General features: G+C 61.8%; 1 protein-coding gene across 6 annotated transcripts in view; it reads right to left on the bottom strand.

Moving 5' to 3' along the window:
• PLXNB1 (plexin B1) overlaps positions 1-21,135 on the bottom strand; it is a 29,043-nt gene that overhangs the window by 4,929 nt on the left and 2,979 nt on the right. For 4 of the 6 annotated variants that reach the window (XM_070360616.1, XM_070360617.1, XM_070360619.1 and 1 more), the window contains 33 exons: positions 19,305-19,361; positions 17,532-18,644; positions 16,390-16,572; positions 15,941-16,069; positions 15,714-15,814; positions 15,296-15,428; positions 14,977-15,133; positions 14,608-14,716; positions 14,410-14,518; positions 13,292-13,972; positions 12,977-13,099; positions 12,033-12,155; positions 11,550-11,643; positions 11,291-11,463; positions 10,989-11,140; positions 8,998-9,103; positions 8,701-8,837; positions 8,217-8,393; positions 7,658-7,829; positions 7,261-7,503; positions 5,534-5,710; positions 5,307-5,455; positions 4,748-4,848; positions 4,435-4,652; positions 4,112-4,290; positions 3,888-3,954; positions 3,552-3,698; positions 2,556-2,724; positions 2,165-2,268; positions 1,998-2,082; positions 1,605-1,789; positions 1,296-1,456; positions 1,044-1,191 (listed from right to left, as the gene is read on the bottom strand). In XM_070360616.1, coding sequence (XP_070216717.1) covers positions 1,044-1,191; positions 1,296-1,456; positions 1,605-1,789; positions 1,998-2,082; positions 2,165-2,268; positions 2,556-2,724; positions 3,552-3,698; positions 3,888-3,954; positions 4,112-4,290; positions 4,435-4,652; positions 4,748-4,848; positions 5,307-5,455; positions 5,534-5,710; positions 7,261-7,503; positions 7,658-7,829; positions 8,217-8,393; positions 8,701-8,837; positions 8,998-9,103; positions 10,989-11,140; positions 11,291-11,463; positions 11,550-11,643; positions 12,033-12,155; positions 12,977-13,099; positions 13,292-13,972; positions 14,410-14,518; positions 14,608-14,716; positions 14,977-15,133; positions 15,296-15,428; positions 15,714-15,814; positions 15,941-16,069; positions 16,390-16,572; positions 17,532-18,638 — 6,099 coding nt within the window. In that variant the 5' untranslated portion in view covers positions 18,639-18,644; positions 19,305-19,361. The remainder of the gene's footprint in view (positions 1-1,043; positions 1,192-1,295; positions 1,457-1,604; positions 1,790-1,997; positions 2,083-2,164; positions 2,269-2,555; positions 2,725-3,551; positions 3,699-3,887; positions 3,955-4,111; positions 4,291-4,434; positions 4,653-4,747; positions 4,849-5,306; positions 5,456-5,533; positions 5,711-7,260; positions 7,504-7,657; positions 7,830-8,216; positions 8,394-8,700; positions 8,838-8,997; positions 9,104-10,988; positions 11,141-11,290; positions 11,464-11,549; positions 11,644-12,032; positions 12,156-12,976; positions 13,100-13,291; positions 13,973-14,409; positions 14,519-14,607; positions 14,717-14,976; positions 15,134-15,295; positions 15,429-15,713; positions 15,815-15,940; positions 16,070-16,389; positions 16,573-17,531; positions 18,645-19,304; positions 19,362-21,135) is intronic. The other 2 variants (XM_070360620.1, XM_070360621.1) reach the window with 2 other exon arrangements.

The following is a 21,135-nucleotide window of genomic DNA, read 5'->3' as shown; positions in this document are numbered from 1 at the left end:
CGATTGGAGCCTTCCATCTCGTTTCTTCATACAGGGCTAGAGACAGATCTCTCAAGAGGTCCCAGGCCAACTGTGGCCCAGCAGACCAGGATAAGCAGATTCTGATCACAGGCCTGAGGAGCCACGAGGGTCCTCCCTGCTGGGTACCTGTGCAGTCCCGGTGGGGACCCTGTATCAGTCACGGACTCTCTGGGTTCTGACCCCTGTGACAACTGACCTGCACCCTCTGTGCCACCAGGCAGCAGCGGTCAGCTCCCGCTCCGTGCTTCCCGGCTCCCCTATCCGCACATCCCTGCTCGCCTGGCCCTCCCCGGACTCTCCCCCTTGTACTGCCCTGGCTGGTGGAAACCTCCTCCGCTGCCCTTGGAATCCAGCCCCCCAGGCAGCCAGGAGATGCTCGGTGTTTACAGAATCCAAGTCTCTGCCTAGAGACCACCCGGCGGCCCCTCCTCCAAGTCTGAGCTCACGACAGCCAGAGGCCCAGGGGTCAGAAGGCACCCCTCCCTCTTCCTCATCCCCCACATCCAACCCACAGCTCCTGCCCGCCCTGTACCCTTTCAATCCAGCTTGAACGCGGCCACTGCTCATCCCAGGGACAGCACAGCTTCTGCTCTGGACACCAGGCTCCAGTCCATCCACTGGCGACCACCTGGGGGCTCCACCTAACTCTCAGGTCTGACCCCCCACCCCTGTCCCCAGGCCCTCAGTGGCTCCCCATCACCCTCAGGGTGAGCCCTCGCCAAGTGGCCCTGGCCTCCTGCCACACCCACCAGCACCTACTGCCTTGTCTTGATGTTGTGAATCGGCACACATGGCCCCGGCCCTTGCTACATCAGCCTTGCTACAAGGCTGAGGCACGGCCACCTCCCAGGGAGCCTAGGAACAAAGCCCGGTCCAGGGCCAGGGTCAAAGGCCTCCCATATCCTCCTTCCAGACATCCTCCAGAAAGCCGGGAATCTGCGAGCGCTCACAGCACGGTCCACCCCCGGCCAGGCCGCCCCACCCACCCCCCACGCCCTCCCGGCCCACCCTGACCGGCTCACCCGGCCCAGCTTGTGGTCAGCCAGGGTGCAGGCGTCCATGAAGGTCTGGGCGATGACCAGGAGCACCGCGTCCATATTGTCAGATGTCTGCACGTCGAACACGAACTGCGGGTTTTTGATTATATTGATCCAGAACCTCAGGGGCAAGCTGCAAAGGGTGGGGTGGGGGAATGGGAGGGGCCGATGAGCCGCATGCGGGAGGCAGGCGGGGCCCCACACTGAGCAGGCCCACCCGGCCCGCCCCGCCCCCACCTGTTGGTCTTCCAGATGTGGACGGTGTCCTGGTCCGAGATGCCGTGCTGCTGGGCCTGCTCGTCCAGCAGGTCGAAGAAGTATTTTATGGCGAGCGGCACCGGGCGGCTGGTACTGAGAATCACCTGGAACAGGTCATCCACGAACTTCTGCAGGGTCCCCTGTGGGAGGGGTGGGCAGACACACAGGAGGTGCGGTCAGCAGGGGACCTCGGCCCGGCCCGGCCTCAGCCGCCTGGTGACACCACGTGAGCCCCGCACGCCCCACCCCCCATCCCACTGCCTGTCCCGTCCCTGCCCTGAGTGCCACCTTCATGGACAGCAGGCGTGTCAGGTAGATCTCCGGGATGGCCTTGGCCCGCTCCCGCTCCCCGCCCCGAAGGCTGCCCCTCCGAGGCCTGGGCGGCTCCGGCTCCTCGCTGGGCTTCACCAGGTGCCAGGGCCGGATGCCCCCCTCGTCCACATCCTCCAGCATCGGGGTCCCTGTGCCGAGACCTTACAGCTTGTCACCCCTTGTCAGTGCCCGCTGCCCTAGGCCCCTGGGGTCCTGCCAACACCCAGCAGTGTGGGGCCCCAGCCCCACCCCGGGTGGAAGGGAAGCCCACCCTGAGATCCAGAGGACCTTCTCCCATTACTGGACACCAGGCAAACCAAGGGCAGAGGACTGTGATGGGGGGAGCGGGGCAGGGGGATAGGTACTCACTCTCTCCCGGCACGTAGTCCTGGCTTTCCCGGAGGACGTGCTTGGTGAGGCAGGGCACGAGGGCCACAGTTGCTCCGTCGGGGACCTGCTGACCACAGTTGGTGACCCCTCCGCCAGCCCGCCCCACTGCGCCCCCCCAACCCCCGCTCAGCTCCCTCCCCTCCCACCTTGTAATGCTGCAAGGTGTTCAGGCGCCTCCACAGACCCTGGATCTCAGATGTCACGTCCTCGTCGGAAAGAATGAGATGCCCGGCCACCCCAGACCGCCACTCTGCAGGGGCAAGGCAGGCTCGGTCCAGGGCTTTCAGAACACCCTTCCTGCGGCGAGTGCTGCCCCTCTTCCCAGAGGCAGTGGCCCCTCTGTGAGGAGCAACCTCACCCAACTGCTCGGAAGAGCATAAACAGGGGCCCCTACCAGGCGCTAGGTCATCCCGGCAGAGATGCTGGAGAGTCCCCCCGCCTCCCCCCGCCCCCCAGTGATAAGATGACCCTGCAGAGCTGGTCTAGGGCCAGCCCTAGCCTCGGGATACCCAGACCACCCATCCCCTCCAGCCTTACCGACATCCAGGGTGCGGGGATCTGGCCGCTGGGCAAGGGGCACTCCTTTATAAAGCTGATCCAGCATTTTCTCCTTGGCCTGGGAGATGGTGTCACAGTCCAGGACCTTCACGGGCACGCCCTGGGCTTCTCCTGCTCCATGCCCCACAGCCAGCAGTGCGTTCAAGGTCTGTGCATGACACGTGGGGGCAGTCAGGGCTCACAGCACACGCGGGACGACCAAGATGTCAAGGCCAAGGACGGGGACAAGCCGTGAGGAGGCCACTGCCTCTGGCCTCCAGGCACCACACAGTCACCCGCTCGTGTCTCTTCACCTGCCTGCCTCCCCACGGACAGCGGCGCCCTCCACCCCGTGCCCAGTGCACTAGCGTCTGCTGGGTGAATGGCAGGAAAAAAATGGGAGAGCACCAGTCCCTCTGCACTCGGATCCCCAGGCTCCTTGGCTCAGCCGGTCAGGCCAAGGAACCTGAGAAAACCTAAGAAAACCTGTGTAAGAAGTGGAGTTCCTGCCAGCTGGCCAGAGGAGCAGGTAGGCGGAGTCTGAACGGGATTTTCCCCAAAGGAACTCCAGGCAGGGCACCAAGGGGAAAGCAAATCCAGAGGGAAAGGATGGGCAGGTCTGCCAGGCTGACTCCCAGCCTGGTGGGCTCAACCACACACCCCTGGCTGAGACACGGGTCAGGCAGACACTCAGGCCCCGACACAGCAAGGACCTGGGCTGGCTGCTCCCTAGACCCTGGCTGTGGGTACCCTGACTCCATTCCAAACCTGGGGAACCTCTGAGCCCCGAATCTTCAAGGTCTGCCCCTCAAGCCTCTATCCTGTAGCCAGCCAGAAGTTAAGCTGGCTCCAATCAGATGCAGACAATCACACGTGGTCGCGCTGCTCACCCTCATGGAGACTGACTCACCAGCAGGCATGCATGCACATGCGCGTACAAACACACACACACACACACACACACACACTCTCTCTCTCTCTCTCTCTCTCTCTCACCAGGGGCCGGTACTCCACATCCTCTCGGAGCAGGCGGTTGTCATTCAGCGTGTATTTGGCTTTGCCGGTCACACTGTCTACTGGCCCTTTGTCCACTTGATGCTTAATTCCACGGAAAAGCATGTACAAAGGCTCCCCTACTGCGTCCTGGGGAAGCAGCAGGCAGTTAGGGCTCCCGGGGCGGGTGACAAGCACGGGGAAGGGACAGGATGCAGGCCACAGAAGGCTAAAGGTGACTCAGGACGTGCTGGGCAGGGGCGTGCAGGCCAAGAAGCTGTGCGGGTCAAATCCCGACCCTCCCTGGAGGGGAGCCTCGTCCGCCTCTGCCTCGCTCACCCTCACGAAAGTGTAGAGGCAGATGGACATCCAATTGGTGAGCAGCTTCTCCACTACAGTCTCTGTCCTGGGATGACAAGGAGGAGGGCAGGGCAGAGTCAGCAGGTGCAGGGGCGCCCAGGGCTGTCTATCTGGCAGACCCCACACCTGGAGGGCCTGACTCAGGTCTTGGCTCCTGCTGTCCCCGACCACCCGGCCCCGTGGCTGCTGGCAGACACACAGACCTGCGCAGCATCAGCTTGGGATTCTTGGCCACATACTGGGCCACCAGGTCACTGAGCAGGGTGCGCAGGATGTCAGTGAAGTACTCCAGCTTTCCATGCAGCGCCACGGTGAGCAGAGACGCCACGTAGGCGCGGTCCCGGGCTGAGAAGGTGCGCTGGCTCTCCAGGGTGTGGATGAACTGGCGCCAGGGAGAGGGGACAACGGGTGGGCAGGGAGGGCAGATTCAGAAACGGAGGGACTGAGAAGGGGCGGGGCCAGAGGACTCGGGGGCTCCCTCCCCATCCCTGGAGGGTCGGGATGGAGGGGCCAGAGGGGCTGGCACCTTGGTCAAGAAGAGCTTGCTGTTGAGCAGGTTGGACAGCTGCCCCAGCCCCTGCTCCACGGTGGGGCGCCTGCTCTCAGGCACGCCCAGGTCCCGGTGCAAGGGCGACTCCTGGTGCCCAGGGAAGAAGACCCTCTCAGCATACACCTTGTAGTCAAGGAAGGGGATGCCGCTGCCCAGAAGGTCACTGGTGAGGTCGGTCATCTCGGTCATCAGGTCTGTGGAGCAGAAGAGGCAGGTCTGGGTGCAGATCCTAGGAGATGGGAGCAGGCTGGGCACAGAGCCCTGGGGTGCGGGGCCTGGGCAGCCTCACCTGTGAACTCCTTCTTGCAACGGTCCCGCACGCTGCTCTCCAGGTTCTCCAGTTGGATCTGCACTTTCTTATAGTCCCTCAGGGCCTGCTTGCTCTTCCTCCTGCTCAGCACCAAGGTCAAGGCAGGGAAGGCCAGGGGAGGCCTGAGCCCTTGCAGGGTCCCATCAGGCCCGGGCCCACCCTAGTCTAACCCAGCCATGCCCAGCAAGCCAGGGTCTAGTTAGAATAATTCAACCTGTCCCATCCTAGGCAAGTCACTCCCACCCGTGACCCAGCCTAGTCTGAGATCAGTAAACTGTAACAGGGCCAAGTCCGGCCCCTGGCCGGCTTTTGTAAATAAAGATATGTTGGAACACAGCCACGCTTGTGTGTTTGTACACTGTCTGCAGCCATTGCCAGGCTGGAATGGCAGAGCTGAGCCACTGCTGCTGGCCCACAAAGCCCAGAATAGTCTCCTGCCCTTTCTAGGAGGTGTTTGCCGACCAGTGGTCTAGTATGCCCCTTCCCAATCCAACCACCCTGCCACCTGCCCGGACCAGCCACACCTGGCTATACTCACCTGTACATAAGGACAATGATGATGACACCCAGAGCCAGGAGAGAGGTGCCCACCCCCAAGCCCACCTGGGCTGCCATGGGAAAAGCCACGGGGCTCTCGCCATCGTACTGCACGTGGCCCAGGGAGAAACGAAGGTTCCCCATCTGCACCTGCAAGAGGAGCCTACCATGAGCGCGAGTTCAGTGCACGCCCAGGGCCCACCCCAGCCCAGCGCTTTGCCCACTGACCGTGAACTCGGGCAAGGCGTCGGGCGCCTCCCGGAGGGCATGGTGCCGGGGGAGGGGCTGCTCCATGGGAGGTTCACAGTACAGGTGGTGCCGGGTCAGCGTCTTCACCACACACGGGCCGTCCCCGATCATGGCCACCACCTCCTCCTTGGATATTGCGAGGTCCAGATTCTCCCCCTGGAACACGGGGTCACCGATCGATCACTCAGAACTCTTCCCTAAAGGGAGGAGCTAATGGTCACTCCCATCTTATCTCCCCAAATGCGGGAAGGACGGTCCTGAGACCCACCCGCAGGAGCAGGGTTCATGGTGTCTCAGCGCTTCTTGCCCTGTACATGGGGTGACAACCCCATGACGTTTTCCAAGCTGCCTCCTGACCTTTTCTGCCCCTCTCTATCCTCCTTCCTTTTCCTGGAAAAGTCTTAAACTTTTCCAGAGCTATAAATCTGCAGAATAGGACTTGCCTGGTGGTCCAGAGGATGGGAACCCACCTGCCAATGCAGGAGACATGGGTTTAATCCCTGGTCCGGAAGATTCCACAAGCCAAGGAGCAACTAAAGCCCATGGACCACAACTACTGAACCCCTGTGCCCACGTGCCATGCAGCAGGCGTGGGCGGAGCTTGTGATGAGAGGCCCGAGCCCCGCAACCACAAAGAGTGGCCCCCACTCTCTGCAACTGGGGGGAGCTTGCACAGAATAAAGAAGACCCAGCACAATTAAAAATAAACATAGGGACTTCCCTGGTGGTCCAGTTGCTGAGACTCCGTGCTCCCAGTGCCAGGGGCCCGGGTTCTAGCCCTGATCAGGGAACTAGATCCCATATGCCACAACTAAGAATTCACATTCGCAACTAAAGAATCTGAATGCTGCAACAAAGACGGAAGATCCTGCCATGCCGCAACCAAGACCAGGTACGGTCAAATAATAAATATTTTTGAAAAATAAATAAACATAAATAATGTTTTTAAAAAAGGATGCAATGATCTGTGGGGAAAACAAAAAAAGAGGAATCCACCTGCCAATGCAGGGGACATGAATTCAATCCCTGGTCTGGAAAGATTCCACATGCCGTGGGGCAACTAAGCCCATGTGCCACAACTTCTGAGCCCATGAGACCCAGAGTCCGTGCTGTGCAACAAGAGCAGCCACCATAGTGAGAGGCCCGCGCACGCCAACTAGAGAGTTAGCCCCCACTTGCTGCGACTAGAGAAATCCCATGCAGCGACGAAGACCCAGCGCAGCCAAACAAACAAACAAACATTTAAAAAGTCTGGAGAACATAAAGCTGGGCCCAAATCCTGCCCAGGGACCTAAAGGAGCAGAGCCCCTGTGTGTCTGCTGGCTCACTGGGTGGGCAATGATGAGCTATCTACCTCTGGCCTTTCAGGGTCCCCAGCTACTGCGTGCATCAGAACACATGACAAGTACATGTCTGCATGAAGCAGGCTGCCAAGTGGCAATCAGCCCAGGCACCTACTATGTACCTGTTCACCACAGTGTGTGCCAAGCCATTTACGTATTGTTATTCAGACACCTGCCACAGAGCGTGTCAGGACCCAGGCCACAGGACCCAGTCCAGGCACCCCACCACCAGCCCCCTCAGCAGCCGCCGGGTCCATGCCCCGGCCCCTGCTCTGCTGTTGTGCCGTCTCTGCCATACACAGCAGTACTGCCTGGCAAAGTGAAGGGTGTTGGGGCCCCACCCAGTCCCATCTGAAGCAGTACCTCCACAGAGAGCACACTCCCAGGCTTGTGCCGGAACGGTGCGCTGGGATCCTCAGGGTTGAGGGGCTGCAGGATGGGGTCGGCCTCATAGGAGAAGGGCGTGGGGTTCAGTGTCGCAAAGTCAAAGACCAGGTTGTCAAGGATAAATTCCACACGGACCCAGGGGTCCTCAGGCAGGCCTGGGAGGGCCGGTGTGTGGCATGTGATGAGCTGGGAGGAGTTCACGTGGCAAGGCTCCTCAAACTAGGGCAGAGGTAGGGAAGACAGGGAGGGACCGCTGAGAGCACACACGAGGTGGGCCACAGCCTCCACTGGTGCCCACCCCCCACGGCCGTCCAGGGCTGAGCTGGGTGATGGCAAGCCCGGTGCAGGCGGGAGACGCCCATGGGGGTCTTACATGAAGGCCGCCACAGGACACGCCGGGGGAGCATGCTGTCTCTGGGACCACTCGGCGCCTCCGCTCAAGCCCCTGGCCCGGCCTTGACGCTCTCATGGCCACAGTGACGCGGATTCTTGGTGTCTGTACCACATCTAAATTCTGGCCACAGACCCGGATCTCACGGCCTCCACTGAAAACACAGCCCAGGAACCACTTGTGGCTCATGTGAACCCTGGGCGCAGCCCAGGCCCCGATGTTAGGTCAGCCCCAACCCAAACCCAAAGAAGGGGGTGACTGAGGACCAGATGGTTGGATGGCATCACCAATTCAGTGGACATGAGTTCGAGTAAGCTCTGAGATGGTGAAGGACAGGAAAGCCTGGCGAGCTGCAGTCCATGGGGTCGCAAAGAGTCAGACACAACCGAGTGACTGAACAATATACCCAAAGCCCCATGACCCCTCTCCCCACCAGCACTGTGGCAGGTGAAGCCCCTGCTAGAGCCCTACAAAGCCCCATGGACTGGAGCCGCAAAGACCTCGCTGCCACTGCTAGGCAGCCGTGCCCTTGGCCCAGCACCTGAGGAAGCTCTTGGTGGGGTTGGCAGACGTGACATTGGGGTCCGATGTGTACTCGAACTGGCTGTGCTGAAGCCTCCGCTCGGCGGCCCCAAACCACACAGCCACGGGGAGTGTGGCAGGCGTGGGGTGCGGGCTGGTCTCGCATTGCAGCTGCTCAGCCTGCTGCTCCAGCAGCCTGGGGAAGGGAGGGAGCAGTGGGAGGCGGGCCAGGCCAAAGGGGGCACCGGAGTGGGGAAGGGTATTGCAGGACTCAGACCCGCTTGGGCCTCAGTTCACTCCCCTTCGGTGCTGACTGCTGTCTCCACGGGTGACCCTGGAGGTGCACACCACCACCCCCTGCCCCCCAACAACCCCGCACCAGGAGGGGCTGGCTGCTTCCTGACTCGGTCCCTGTCCCCCTTTCTCCTCTCCCCAGCAGGCCACCCCCTCCATCTTCTCCCCGGGGCACAAGGATGGTTGCAGGATGAGGAAGCAGCCCTCACAGGTGACAAGGCTGGTCGCCCACCACCACTCGGATGTCCTCCAGCCGCCCGGTCAGAAGCTTGGAGCCATGCAGGGTGAGGCTGGTACCCCCAGCTCTGGGGCCTCGGGCAGGGAAGACGGACTGCACCTTGGGGTCCTGTGGGAAGGGGAAAGGAAGAAACAGTCAGGCCTGAGGCCAGAAACAGGGAGGCAGAGGGACCTGGATGTAGCGCAGAGGCCCTGGGGTGGGAGCCCCAAAGGCGAACCAAGGGGCTGGAAGGAGCCGCATGAGGGGTGGGGACCGGGCAGCCAGGCACCTGGTAGGCAAAGTCATGCTCTGAGACGCCACGTCCTCTTCCTGGTACCTCCACCGTCACGGCGCCTGCCACCTCCTCCCTGCTGGCCCCGGTGATACACACGAGGCTGTGGGCACAGGGCAAGCTGAGGCGCTGGGCCACGCTGAGGACCCCTCAAACCGACCCGGCCGCCCCTTCCCTGGCCCACTACATCAGGTGGTTTCCCTGCTCCCGACACTGACAGATTCTCTTGCTTTGGAACAAATTCCTTAACAGCTTGCCAGGAGGCTCTGCCATCTGAGAATTAATATTTGTGGTTCGATCCCTCAAGTCCAACCCCAGACCTCCACTGACGAGGACAATTTCTCTCTCTGTGGGACACAGATTTACCAAGGGACCCTGTAATGCTGGGGGCAGGGGTGCGCTGAGAGTTGAGCGGACCTGACTGGCGACCTTCACCGCAGCGCACAGCACCAGTTACAAGCTGGTGATACCTTGGGACTTCCCTGGTGGTCTAGTAGTAAAGAATCTGCCTTGCAATGGAAGGGACGCCGGTTCGATCCCTGGTTGGGGAACTGAGATCTCACAAGTCTCAGAGCAACTAAACCCATTCACCGCAACTACAAGAGTCCATGAGTTCATGTACCACAATGAAAGATTCCCAACACAGCTAAATAAATATGTGTGTGTGTGTGTGAGTGTTAGTGCTCAGTCGTGTCCAAATCTTTGCGACCCCATGGACCGTAGCTCACCAGGCTCCTGTGACTATGGAATTCTCTAGGCAAGAATACTGGAGTGGGTTGCCATGACCTCCTCCAGGGATCTTCCCAACCCAGGGATCAAACCCACAGTTCCGGCATTACAGGCAGATTCTTTACCATCTGAGTCACTAGGGAAGCCTGTATGTGTGTGTGTGTGTATATATATATATATATATATATATATGTATATATAAAAAAAAAACACCACGGTGATACAAACTTGACTTCCCCCCCAAAAAACTTCCGAACGCCTCTAGTCAGGTCTGGGGTTGGACATGAAGGGAAAGTGAACAATCTAAGAAATGTTAGTTCTCAGCCAGGAAACAGAAGCTCGGGGCCAATCACTCTCCAGAAATTGAAGCCCGCAGTGGCTGGACTCTGACATTGTCACGGTCACTGCAAATACCCCCAGGGAGCAGAACCACCAAAGTGTGAACTCCCCGGGAGAGATTTCCGCTGGAATGCATTTTGATCATTTTGTACGGCAGCTCAGAAAGGACTTTGGTCTCGTGGTTCTAGGATCATTAACAGTCACCCCAAGCTGTTAGTTATAGTACATTTAGTACGTTCTGGTGGCAAGGACAAGCTCTAGGAAAGTCTCGTTGAAAATCAGACCACGGGGCCTACAGATGCAGACCTCTGCAGGAAGTGGGAGAGGTGGTTTGAGGATCTGCCCTGGGGTTTTGGACCCACTAGCCAGGTAACCCTGACATCCAGCGGGTTGGGGACCTGTGGCTTAGAGATGTCTCCTTGGCCTCATTCTGTGTGTGCCTCTGGGACCCTGTAACTACCAGCCTGTAAGCCACAAGCTCCGGGAAGGTGGCAGGGGTCCTGGAGCCTGGCACTCAGCAGGTGTGTCACAAGTCAACCTTCCCACTGAGGAGCCCGCCAGGGGCAGTGCTTGGGGAAGAAGTGCCAGAGGGCAGGAAGGTCAGCCCCGGAGCACAGCGCCGGCTGCCACAACTATGTCCATGGTCATCTGGAAAGCCGGCTAAGCATACTGAGGCTGAGCCGGGAAGCAGAGCCACCAGTCAGCTCTGGGCAGGGACTGGGCTGCAGGCCAGGAAACTGCAGGTTCGTGCACCAAGCCAAGGCCTCCACAGCAACCTCAGCCCTGAGACACTGTGACCAGAGCCAAGGGAAGCGGGGAGAGGGGTGCGCAGACGAGCCGCAGGTGGACGGCACTCAGCCGGAAAGCCAGCCATGGAGCCCACGGGGTGTCCCCTGCTCCTCTCGGTGCAGCCCACTCACCTGCTGGACACCTCATACTCCTGGGCGTCCACAGCACAGGGCACTCCAGCCACTCTGACCGTGTCCTGCACATCCTGCACGTGCTGGCCCAGGTTGGAGCCCCTGATGGTGACCCGGGTGCCGCCATCTACAGGCCCAGTCAGTGGCTCCACCTGTTCCAGGGCAGGGACTGGTCACCTCTGTGCACCTGGTGACCAGCCTGGAGAGACAAGAGACAGCCCAGCCTCTTCCACCTCTCTGCCCCCTGAACCCACAGCAGCACACCCCCACTCTTGAAGGGATGCGCCAGTGTTTCAACTCACCGAGTGGATGACGGGTGCTGGGCACTGGGTGACCACAGCCTCAGCCTCGCCACAGGCCTCCTGGGCCATGCACTGAGGATGCTCCCCCTTGCACCACACGCAGCCGTACTGGGGCAGGGCGGTTTGGCAGCGGCTACAGTCCTCGTGGCCCACGGAACAGTCATAAAGCACCACTGCGGGGTGGAGAGACGAGAGTGACAGGCAGGCCGGGAACAGCCCTGTTGCCTCCAGCCAGTCCCCGCAGCCCCAGGCGGCTCACCGTGCAGCCCATCCACGCTGTCCACACGCAGACGGCCGGCCCGGCGCAGGAACAGCCCCACGCGGAGCTCTGGCTGCAGAGCCTCATAGCTGAGCTGGAGAAACGGGAGTGGGGTCAGTGCCCGGGCTCAGGGGAACCACTGGGCCTGGGGAGAGGGTGGTCAGAGAAAGGACCAAAGTGTGTGTTCCCTTTGTGGGAACACAAAGCCGCAAGTCAGAGATGGGGTACAGTATCCCCCGGGGCACAGGGTCAGAGCAGAACCCCTGGGGCACAGGGTCAGAGATCAGAGTAGGACTCCTGGGCACAGGGTCAGAGGTCAGAGAAGAACCCTCGAGCACAGGGTTAGAGATCAGAACTGGGGTACAGGACTCCCTTGGGGTCACATGGTCAGAGAGTGAGCTGGGATGAGCATGGCGCAGCCAGCGAGCTCAGTCGCCGCCCTGCGGCCAGCCTGCAGCCAGTGCCCAGGACTCGGGGGTGTACCTGGTACGGCCGACACGTGATGTGGCACCGGGTATCTGGAGGCGGCTCACACTCGACCCGGGCCTCAACCACCACCTCCCGACCCTCCAGCTCCATCACACACTCGTGCTCTCCTGGGCTGTCCTGGGGGCAGAGGACATGGCGGCGGGGGCAGCTTCAGGAGCTGGGCCTGGTGAGCTCTGCGGGGCCCCCAGCACAGTCCCTGGGCTGGGATCGAGGCCTGAGGTCACGCTCTCCCCTCCTCGCCGGGACTTGTGTCTAGTTCGCTGACAGCCAAGGAGGCCACTGCTTCCTCCTCTGGTGGCTTAGGCAGTAAAGAATCTGCCTGCACTTCTGCCACGACAGCCAGTGAAGAACAACAGCCAAGGCTCTGCGCTACCCCGGGCCGTGGGCCTCAACAAGGTCACAAGGCGGCCAAGGACGTGAGCAAGCTGAGGCACGCCACCGCCGCCGCCGCAGGCACCTCACCAAACACACCAAGTTCGTGCGGAACACAAACCGGGAGGTGTGTGGCTTCGCCCCTCATGAGCGGCGGGCCAGGGAGCTGCTCGCGGTCTCCAAGGACAAGCGGGCCCTCAAGTTGATCAAGAAAAGGGTGGGGACACGCATCCATGCTAAGATGAAGAGAGGAGCTGAGCGACGTCCCAGCCACCATGAGGAACGCAATAGCCAAGAAGAACTGAACCTTTCCCCTCCAAGCACAGTAAACCTTTCCAAACAAACAAAAAAAAAAGAATCTGACTGCAACGCCATAGACCTAGGTTCAATCCCTGGGTGGGGAAGATCCCCTGGAGAAGGAAATGGCAACCCACTCCAGTATTCTCGTCTGGGAAATTCCATGGACAGAGGAGGGTGGAGGGCTGCAAAGAGTCAGCCACGACTGAGCAACTCACACACACACAGAAAGGAGGCCATGGCGACACCCGCACACGGGCCACACACACCTGGAAGAGGCGCAGGTTCCGGCCCAGCAGTCGCACTTCTCGCCGCACGTGGACGGGCATCAGGCTGGAGCCCTGCACGCTCTCCACACAAGGGCAGGAGGCTGCCCCCCAGGTCGCTTCCTCCTGCAGCCCCAAGCGCAAGGCAGTCTATGGCACCCACCCGCCGTCACAGCGCCCCCTCCCCAGGCAAAACCCCAGGGGGCCCGGGCAGCGCAAGGTGGCGCACCCCACTGTCCGCCCCATCCCTCGCCGGCAGAATCATGAGGTGGGCCCCCATCCCCTCCCCTGAGGCCCCCTTCCTGGGCCGGGTCTCACCAGCTCCCCAAGCCCAGGGGTGTCGTACTGGTAGTCCAGGCTGGACAGGAGGATGAGCGGGGCGGGAGGGCCCTCGTGCTCAGCGGAGTCTCCATCACCTGAGAGGAGGCTGGAAGTGGAGAAGGCGGGCATATCACCCCCCGTCCACTCGTCCGCCTCGGGCAGCTCGCCGCCTTCTCTCATGAGCCAGTCCAGAGCGGGCTTCGTGGAGCCAGCGGCCCCTGGGAAAGTGGTGGCGGGGGCAGAGCCAGGGGGGTGGTCCTGGGGGCCCACGGAGGGGAGGGCCTCGGGGCCAGGCTCCACAGGGGCGGGAGGCAGGGCCGCTGCCTCAGAGGGTGGTGGGTGTGAGGCCAGCAGGTCCTCAGGGGTGGCCAGGGGTCCTAAGGCCGAGGGGGCGGGCACGGTGGGGCCAGGTGTGCTCTGGGGGCTGGAGGGGGCAGGAGGAGGGTCCCTGGGGAGAGGCGACTCCGTGGGAGCCGAGGCAGGGGTGGGGTCAGTTCCTGCCCATGGCACCCAGGGGCTGAGCGGGGAAGGCCTGGCCCCAGGGGGGACATCGGAAGCTATGGAAGGAGTGTCCACAGGCAGGGTGTCAGGAGTGGGAGTGACCATGGCCTGGGGGGCTGTGGGTGGGAAGGAGGTGGGTGCATCTCGGGCAGGAGGGGCCGGGGAGAGAAGTGGGCTCTGGAGGGGGAGGCAGAGAGGGACAGGAAGGGACAGGAAGGGCCACTCAGCAGGCAGGCGCGGGAGCAGGCGGCAGGCAGGCAAAGGGTATGTTAAAAGGAAAGGAGACCAAGGAGAAGAGAGACAAAAACAGCCCATTAATTCTCCAGAGGGGATGGGAGGGGGCAGGGGGCAGGCTCTGGGGCATCTGTGCCAAGGTGGGGCGCAATGCCCAGACCTCTCCTGCCTCTCAGCCACTAACAGCCTCTCCCGAAACAGGTGGGATGCTGACAGCCATCCTCCAGGGAGCAGGTCCCACACGGCAGCTCAGGTGCTCGTAACGGAGCACTTGGGCAGGCAGACACACAGAGCCCAGGCCACCAGAGAAACCCTCACGACGGGGACCCCCATGCCCCACCCCGCCCTCCCTCCCGGACCCAGCAAGGCGATGGGCTCACCTGTCGGCCGACCACTGTGGGCCCGGCATCACACGAGGCCTTGTGTGTGCAGAGGTGCTGCCAGACACACCAGTTACACCCCCAGCGGCTGCTCACGCAGGCCTGGCACCTGCACAGAGCACAGTCATGGGGGCATGGGGGCGCCACGGGGCAGCCCAGGGTTGGGGGGAGCACCAGGGGTCGGGGTGAAGAACTCACGGTGCTGACGGGCGGAGCAAGGTGATGGCCACGCAGTCATAGAAGGAGAGGGCAGCCTCGGCGATCACGACGGCGCCAAACCTGAGCTCCATGCTCACGGACACGTGGTCTGCAGAGAGGGGAGGGGCTGGGCTGAGAACAGGGGAGGGGCACCCGGACCCCGAGACCACACCGGGTTTGGGATCAGCACTCCAAAGGTCAGGAACACAGTCCACAGGGTAGGAAAGAGGGACTTGAGGGGACCCGGGAGCAGACGGAGGACGCAGAGAAAGGCACCGCTTTAGCGTTCTTTGCCTACATTCACACCTCATCCCTATCACACCCCTTGGAGCAAATTGGGAAGATGGCGGGGCTCCTTCTCTCACCCACCGGCTCCTCTTGGCAGCTCTGGGGCCTCGCTAGGGTCCGGGGAGGGGCACATGACCCCAGAATTGGTCAGCAGGGCAGGACTCTGGGATTCCCCGAAGTGGCAGGAGTAAGACTCCCCTGGCCACAGTGGGGGCAGGTCAGGTACCGACAAGAAAACCTGCCAAGAGAGGCCGGGACACCATTGGAGCCCCCGGGCAGATCAGGCTCCGTGTACAGGTACCCAGTGTGGGCAGGCACCTGTGGCCGCTGGCCCCCAGGAGTCACAAGCACCCCTCCCAGCCTGGGTTAGTAACAGGGCCCCGCCTGCTCTGGTCTTCACCTCCCTCCTCTCCTCACGGCTGATGTTGGCAGGACTCAAGGCTGCCACACGCAGACATCCCAGCTCAGGCTGGAAGCTCCACAGCCACCGCTCTGAGCCCCGGCCCCGAGAGCACTCGGAACGGCGACTGCACCTGGACGAGAAGGACCAGTGTCCACCTGTGACCCTCAGGGGACCACTGGCAGTTCACGGGGCAGGGACACATGCAATCCTAGGGACCTGGGCAAGATCCTCAAAGGGGCCATGACATGCCTGGCAAGTCAGGGTGGAGGGTGAGACTGGCACATCCAGGGGTCAAAGGTGGAAAGTCAAGGGCCAAGGACTGGGAACCCTGGAGACAGGGCAAGTGGGTAGGAGCATTGCGGGCAGGAGGCTGGGGGTGGGGTGGGGATGATGGCGGGGGGGGGCAGGCACTGACCTGCCGAGGAGCACACACCACCCACAGTATGGGTCCCTGTGAGCCAGGCAGGACACACAGTCCAGGTGCTGAGCACAGGAGGCCACGGGAACCTTGAGAAGCTATAGCAGCAAAGAAGATTTGAGGCCAGCGATCCAAGTGCCGGCAGCTCACCCACATACAGGGCCCTGGTTCCCTCAAGGGTCCTCCCAGCTGCCATGCCCTCCCTGGGGGCGCCTGGCACTCACCGTGCTCTGGGTCATGACATACAGGTGCTTGAAGGCCCCATCAAAGATGAGGTCTCTGCTCACCGCAGACCCCTGCTGGACGATCTGGGTGAAGTACGGGTGGCCATCGCTCCCTGGGCCCAAGTAGACCTGAGATCAGAGACCACAGGGTCTGAGGCCCAAGGCCCACCCTGCTCGCCCCAGTAAAGCAATTTACAGGTAGAATTTCCTCCTAGGCAGTACAGGTCATTACCACCCAGCCCCGGGGTGGGAGTGGGGGTATCACGGGTAAATGCCATCCGGCCCCAGAAAAAGGAACACAGGTCATCTCCCCCAGCCTGGGGCCAGAGATACATAGATCTCACGTCGCAGCCCCAGGGGGTTCTAGGCATAGCTCTGTCCAGGCTGGGTCCCCAGCAGCCCATCCCTTCCAGTTCTGTGGCAGGGCCCAGTACCTCCTGTGGACTCACCCTATGCAGCTGCCCTTGACTGTCGCCCAGGAAAGCAATGGTATGTCCATCTTCCACAGTGATTGCCACAGCTGTTAGCTGGACCCCCGGCCACTCCAGAACCGGCGTGGCTTCCAGGGGGACACGGCTGGCCATGGGGCTGGGCGTGTGGTCTGAGCCACAGGGATACGCATCCAGGGTGTCCTGCAGACAGCCAGAAGCCCAAGTTAAGCCCTCCCCAGATCCCCTCCATCCTCCCTAAACAACCCCATCCCCTCTCCCAGCATCTCTGCCAGTACTTGGCTCTCCCATAGCCGCATCCTTGGTCCTGCCTCAGTGGCTTCCATCCACAGTCTGCAGCAGCTCCATCGCCTCCTGTGATCCCCACATGTCTGGGGGCCCCACTTTCTCCCATCCCTGGCCTGGGAGCTGCTTCCTCCAGTTCATGCACAAGCCTTGCCCTGGACCATTCTTCCAAAACTTCTTCCAGCCTGCATCCTTCTCTCCACGTCCACTAACCTGGGTCCCCTCCCATCTCTCACTGGGTCAGTCTCCCTATATGCAGCTTCTACCCTTTTCGTCCAACCTGCATGTGTGCTAAGTCGCTTCAGTCAGGTCCTTCTCTTTGCGACCCCATGGACTGTAATCCGCCAGGCTCCTCTGTCCATGGAACTTCCCAGGCAAGAATACTGGAGTGGGTTGCCATACCTCCTCCAGGACATCTTCCCCACCCAAGGACTGACCCTGCATCTCTAATGTCTCCTGCATTGGCAGGCGGATTCTTTACCACTAATGCCACTTGGGAAGTGTTCGCCCATCCTGAGACGAGGGCCAAACAAGTCTCACCAAGCCTGAACCTCACTTGCCTCTCAAGAAACTTTAAACAATAGAGTCCAGCCTTGCCACATTCTGGGTCCCTGCCCGGTACCCTAGACCCTCAAACACCCTCTCAGTCCACTACACAAATGCCATCCCTTCGGTGCCAGATCCAAGCATAGCCCTGCACAGCTGGCTGTCTGTTCCTCCTGTATGCCACTCTTCCTATAAGGTATCCCTCCATCGCCCAGACACAAAGGAATCACTAAACATCCGCTGACCTGACCAGTAAATGCCTGCCCAGTGGCCTCAGAGACAGGGAAGGGCTGGCCAGTGCCAGGACTTACCACAGGCAGCTGAGCACAGTCGGAGTTGACATCATACTCGATGTAGGCCACCTCCGCCCCATCCTCAGCGCGGCCCTCCTGGGTGTAGCAGGCATCGCGGGTGCGATTAGCAAGGCGATCCACCTCATCCAGGGGGAAGGCACAGAGCGCCGATGCGCCAGTAGTCCCGGCAGCTGCCGATGGGGGCCGGCCCACGCTGGGGGGAGCCGCGGAGGAGAAGGCCACGAAGAGCACCTCGCCCTGGGCCACGTCCGCGGACGCGGCCACTGCCGCAGCCTGGATGAGCCCGTAGCGGCCCCCCTGACAGGCCAGGGGCAGCTCCACGTAGGAGTAGTAGTGCTGATCCCGGAGGCACACGCGGGACACGTAGGCGCGGAAGGCTCGAGACTGAGCCTGCAGGTCCCGCCGAAGGAACAGGAAGTAGGCACTGGCCCCGCGCGCGAAGGCGCTCACGAAGTGATGGCTGTACTCCGAGAGGCGGCCCACGGCGAGCTTGGCCGTCTCCTCATAAGAGAAGGCGGCCTGGGGGTCCGGGGGCTGTAAGGCCCGGGTGGTGATGGGCGGGATGCCGCCCCCTACGCCTCGGCTGGTGTAGCCTCGCCCCACAAACAGGAGGGGCTCCCCAGACGGGCCCTGGGCCACCAGTCCCACCGTGCTGACGGTGGGGTCGTTGGCGGCCACATACTGGGTGTCCCCGGGCCGCTCCGGCCGCAGCAGCAGCTGCCCGAGCTGCCCCAGGCGCCTCTGCTCACAGACCCCCTGGTGTACGCTGCCGCACACCACCAGGGCCCCCGGGCTCACCAGGAGCAGCTGGTTCAGGTTGCTGGTGGGCTGCGCCTGGGGGCACTCGTCAGGCATCACAGGGGGCAGACAGTCCCTGCTGTCCAGCACAGGGCCAGTGGACACAGTGGCCTCCAGCTGCAGTTCCGGGCTCAGCTGGAATAAGAAGTTGGTGGCTCCGAGGTAGAGGGTGCCTGAGGTGGGGTCTCGAGCCAGGTGCTGCAGACGCGTACCGTTGGGAGTGAAAGCCGTCGGTGGCGGGGGTTGGAGGCCGAGGACCCATCCGGCCAAGAGCGCCTGGAGGAGAGCTAGGCCAAGGGCAGGCATGGTCACCTGGCAGGGAGACAGAGAGCGTGAGCAGGGCTCGGGCGGCCACCTGAGCCCCATGGGACCACTGGTGAGAAACAGGGCTGTGACACTGCCAAGATGCCCCTCCCAAGACAGCGAGAACCAGGCTGAGATGGCACCGCGCTTACGAGGACCACAGGACCACACATTTGCAAGGGCTCAGCAGACGCTGTCCTGGGAACGTCACCACTGCCTGTTCTCTGTAAGTATCACTCTCTCAGGAGACCGGCAGCCCCCACCCCACACCTAGACTGCCCATTGTCAACACAGGGTCCAAGGGTGAGGGGCTAGAGAGGCAGAGATGCGGGAAACATCCTGCTCCTGGGGACCAGGGCCTGGAAGGGGCAGGAGAGCCAGGGAATGGGAAGAAGGGACCCAGAACGCCCCTCTGCATGGATGTCGGTTTCCTGGGCAGGAAACGAGAGGGCGAGATCCCATGGGCCACCTGCATGTTAGGGCAGGGCAAGAAGTGGGTGAAGGGCCTTTCAGGCTAGGAATCCAGAAGGGTGATAAGCAGAAAACCAACAGACCGGAGAGATGAGAGGGTCAAGGCTGCCATGGACAGGGCCTAAACGGCTGGACCCCAGCTTGTAGAGCCCCTAAGAGAGGTGGGAGTCCCACACTTGGGTGTGAGGCCAGGCTCACCTGGCAGGGCCGGCTGGATCAGGAGACAACGGCATGCCCTGAGCGGGAGTCACCTAGCTGGGGAGAGAGCAGAGCATGGAGCTGGGGGCTGGGCGGCAGGAACATGGGCCCCCCACCACAGAGGCAGCACAAAGGTACCCCTCCCCGCTGCCCGTTCTGCTAGTGGAGCTGGGCCCAGCCTGGCCCTCAGCCACCAAACACATTCCACAGGGGACGCCTCCTCGGAGCCCATGGAGGGGGAGGGCAGCGGAACCAGGCATCCTCAGGGCCTGGGAAAGGGCAGCTATGGAGGAGTTGAGTGGCCGGTGGGCCCAGTCTGGCCCCCACTTTGGCCTTATCCCCCCTACAGCCCGCCCTCAGCATCTCCCATCCTTGCCCTCTGCCCAAACTCTGCCCTCTCAGGGCACCCAGGTACATGCCCTGCCCACAGGCCCAGGCCAAGCCTTGCCCCAGGCTGCCACCAGCACATGAGCACACTCATGCTCGCACACACCAAGAAGTATACACACCACCCACCCTGCATGCACACACCAACACCCAAACACATGGGTGTGAGCACACACCTAGATGCATGCACACACTGCCTGTACATACGAGCCAGAGACACATACCCGGAAGCACATCCCACACAAACACACTTACCCACCCACCCACCCAAGACATACACACCACCACCCACATCCTGACCCCACACACACAGACTCACACACACTTCCCTGGTTCGAGCCCTAAGTCCTCAAGGGCTCTGGAAGCCAGGCCATCATCTCTTGCTATTTCCTCTCCTGCAGGTCAGAGCAGAGGGGGAGGTGGAGGGGGCAGGGGGGTGGTCCTAGAGGAAGTCACCAGACGAGTACCCCACATCCCCTGAACCTTCCCAGACCTTGAGGGCCTGCTGTCCTCACAGACCCCCTCCCTGCAGACTCCACCTGAAGCCTGGGGAGACCAGGAAACCATGACACCACCTTGCTAAAACCTGGCTGGTCTCCAGCCTGGAGCACCAGGGTGGGTAAAGCACTGGGGACCGGCAGCGCATCCCAAGCTGTGAGATGTTCTCCCTGCTTGTTTGTGTCCAGGCCACATGGCCCAGCCCCTCCTGCCACCCAGCTGCCAGTCTGCCGGTGCACAGTGCTCCTCCGAGAGCTTCCCAGGGTCCAGGTTGGCTCCTCCCAGCCGAGGCCCCCCTAGCTGGGTGCTCCTGAGGCTGGCCCAGAGGGAGCAGGGCTGGGCGTAAGGCTCGGAGGAAGGTCCAGCGAGGAGCTGTGGCCACAGCCCGGCTGGGCACTGCTCCCAAAATAGCTTGGGGGTTTCCATTTTTAGTGTGCAGAGAACAGGGCAGCTCTATGGGAGCGGGAACAAGGCAGCCACTGTTTGCCACCGAGGGGGCAGGGGGAGGGGGGCGGCAGGGAGAGTCGTGAACCCGGCAAGAAGCCCAGGACTATGGCAAGGCCAGGCTTCTCAGGAGCCCCCCACCTTGTGCCCGAGGCACGGTGGGGAAAGTTTCTTACCCCGGGAAGATGGGGTCTGCCTGAGGATGGGCAAAGGCTGGCTGCTACACTCAGCTACTGCTCGGCCCCTCCCACCGCCTCCCTCCCAGGGACGTGCCTTGGGCAGAGGGTCTCCCCCACGGTTCGCTTACAAACATTTGCTCAGCGCGGACTTCATGCCAGAGTTCTCCAACCCTCAAGGGGCAGCCACCAAGGCACTCCCTACATGTAAAATCACAACCGAGTCGAGTGGCCCACAGGAAGCCAATGGGCAGGACCCAAACAGCTTCTGGCAAAGTCACATCGCAGGCTGGAGGCTGACCCCCGCTGGGAAAAGTGTCAGCCTT

The sequence above is a fragment of the Bos mutus genome, chromosome 22 (genome assembly GCF_027580195.1).
Source record: "Bos mutus isolate GX-2022 chromosome 22, NWIPB_WYAK_1.1, whole genome shotgun sequence".
Lineage (NCBI taxonomy): Eukaryota > Metazoa > Chordata > Mammalia > Artiodactyla > Bovidae > Bos > Bos mutus.
Note: the sequence above shows the minus strand (reverse complement) of the source record. Positions and strands in the feature narration are given on the sequence as shown.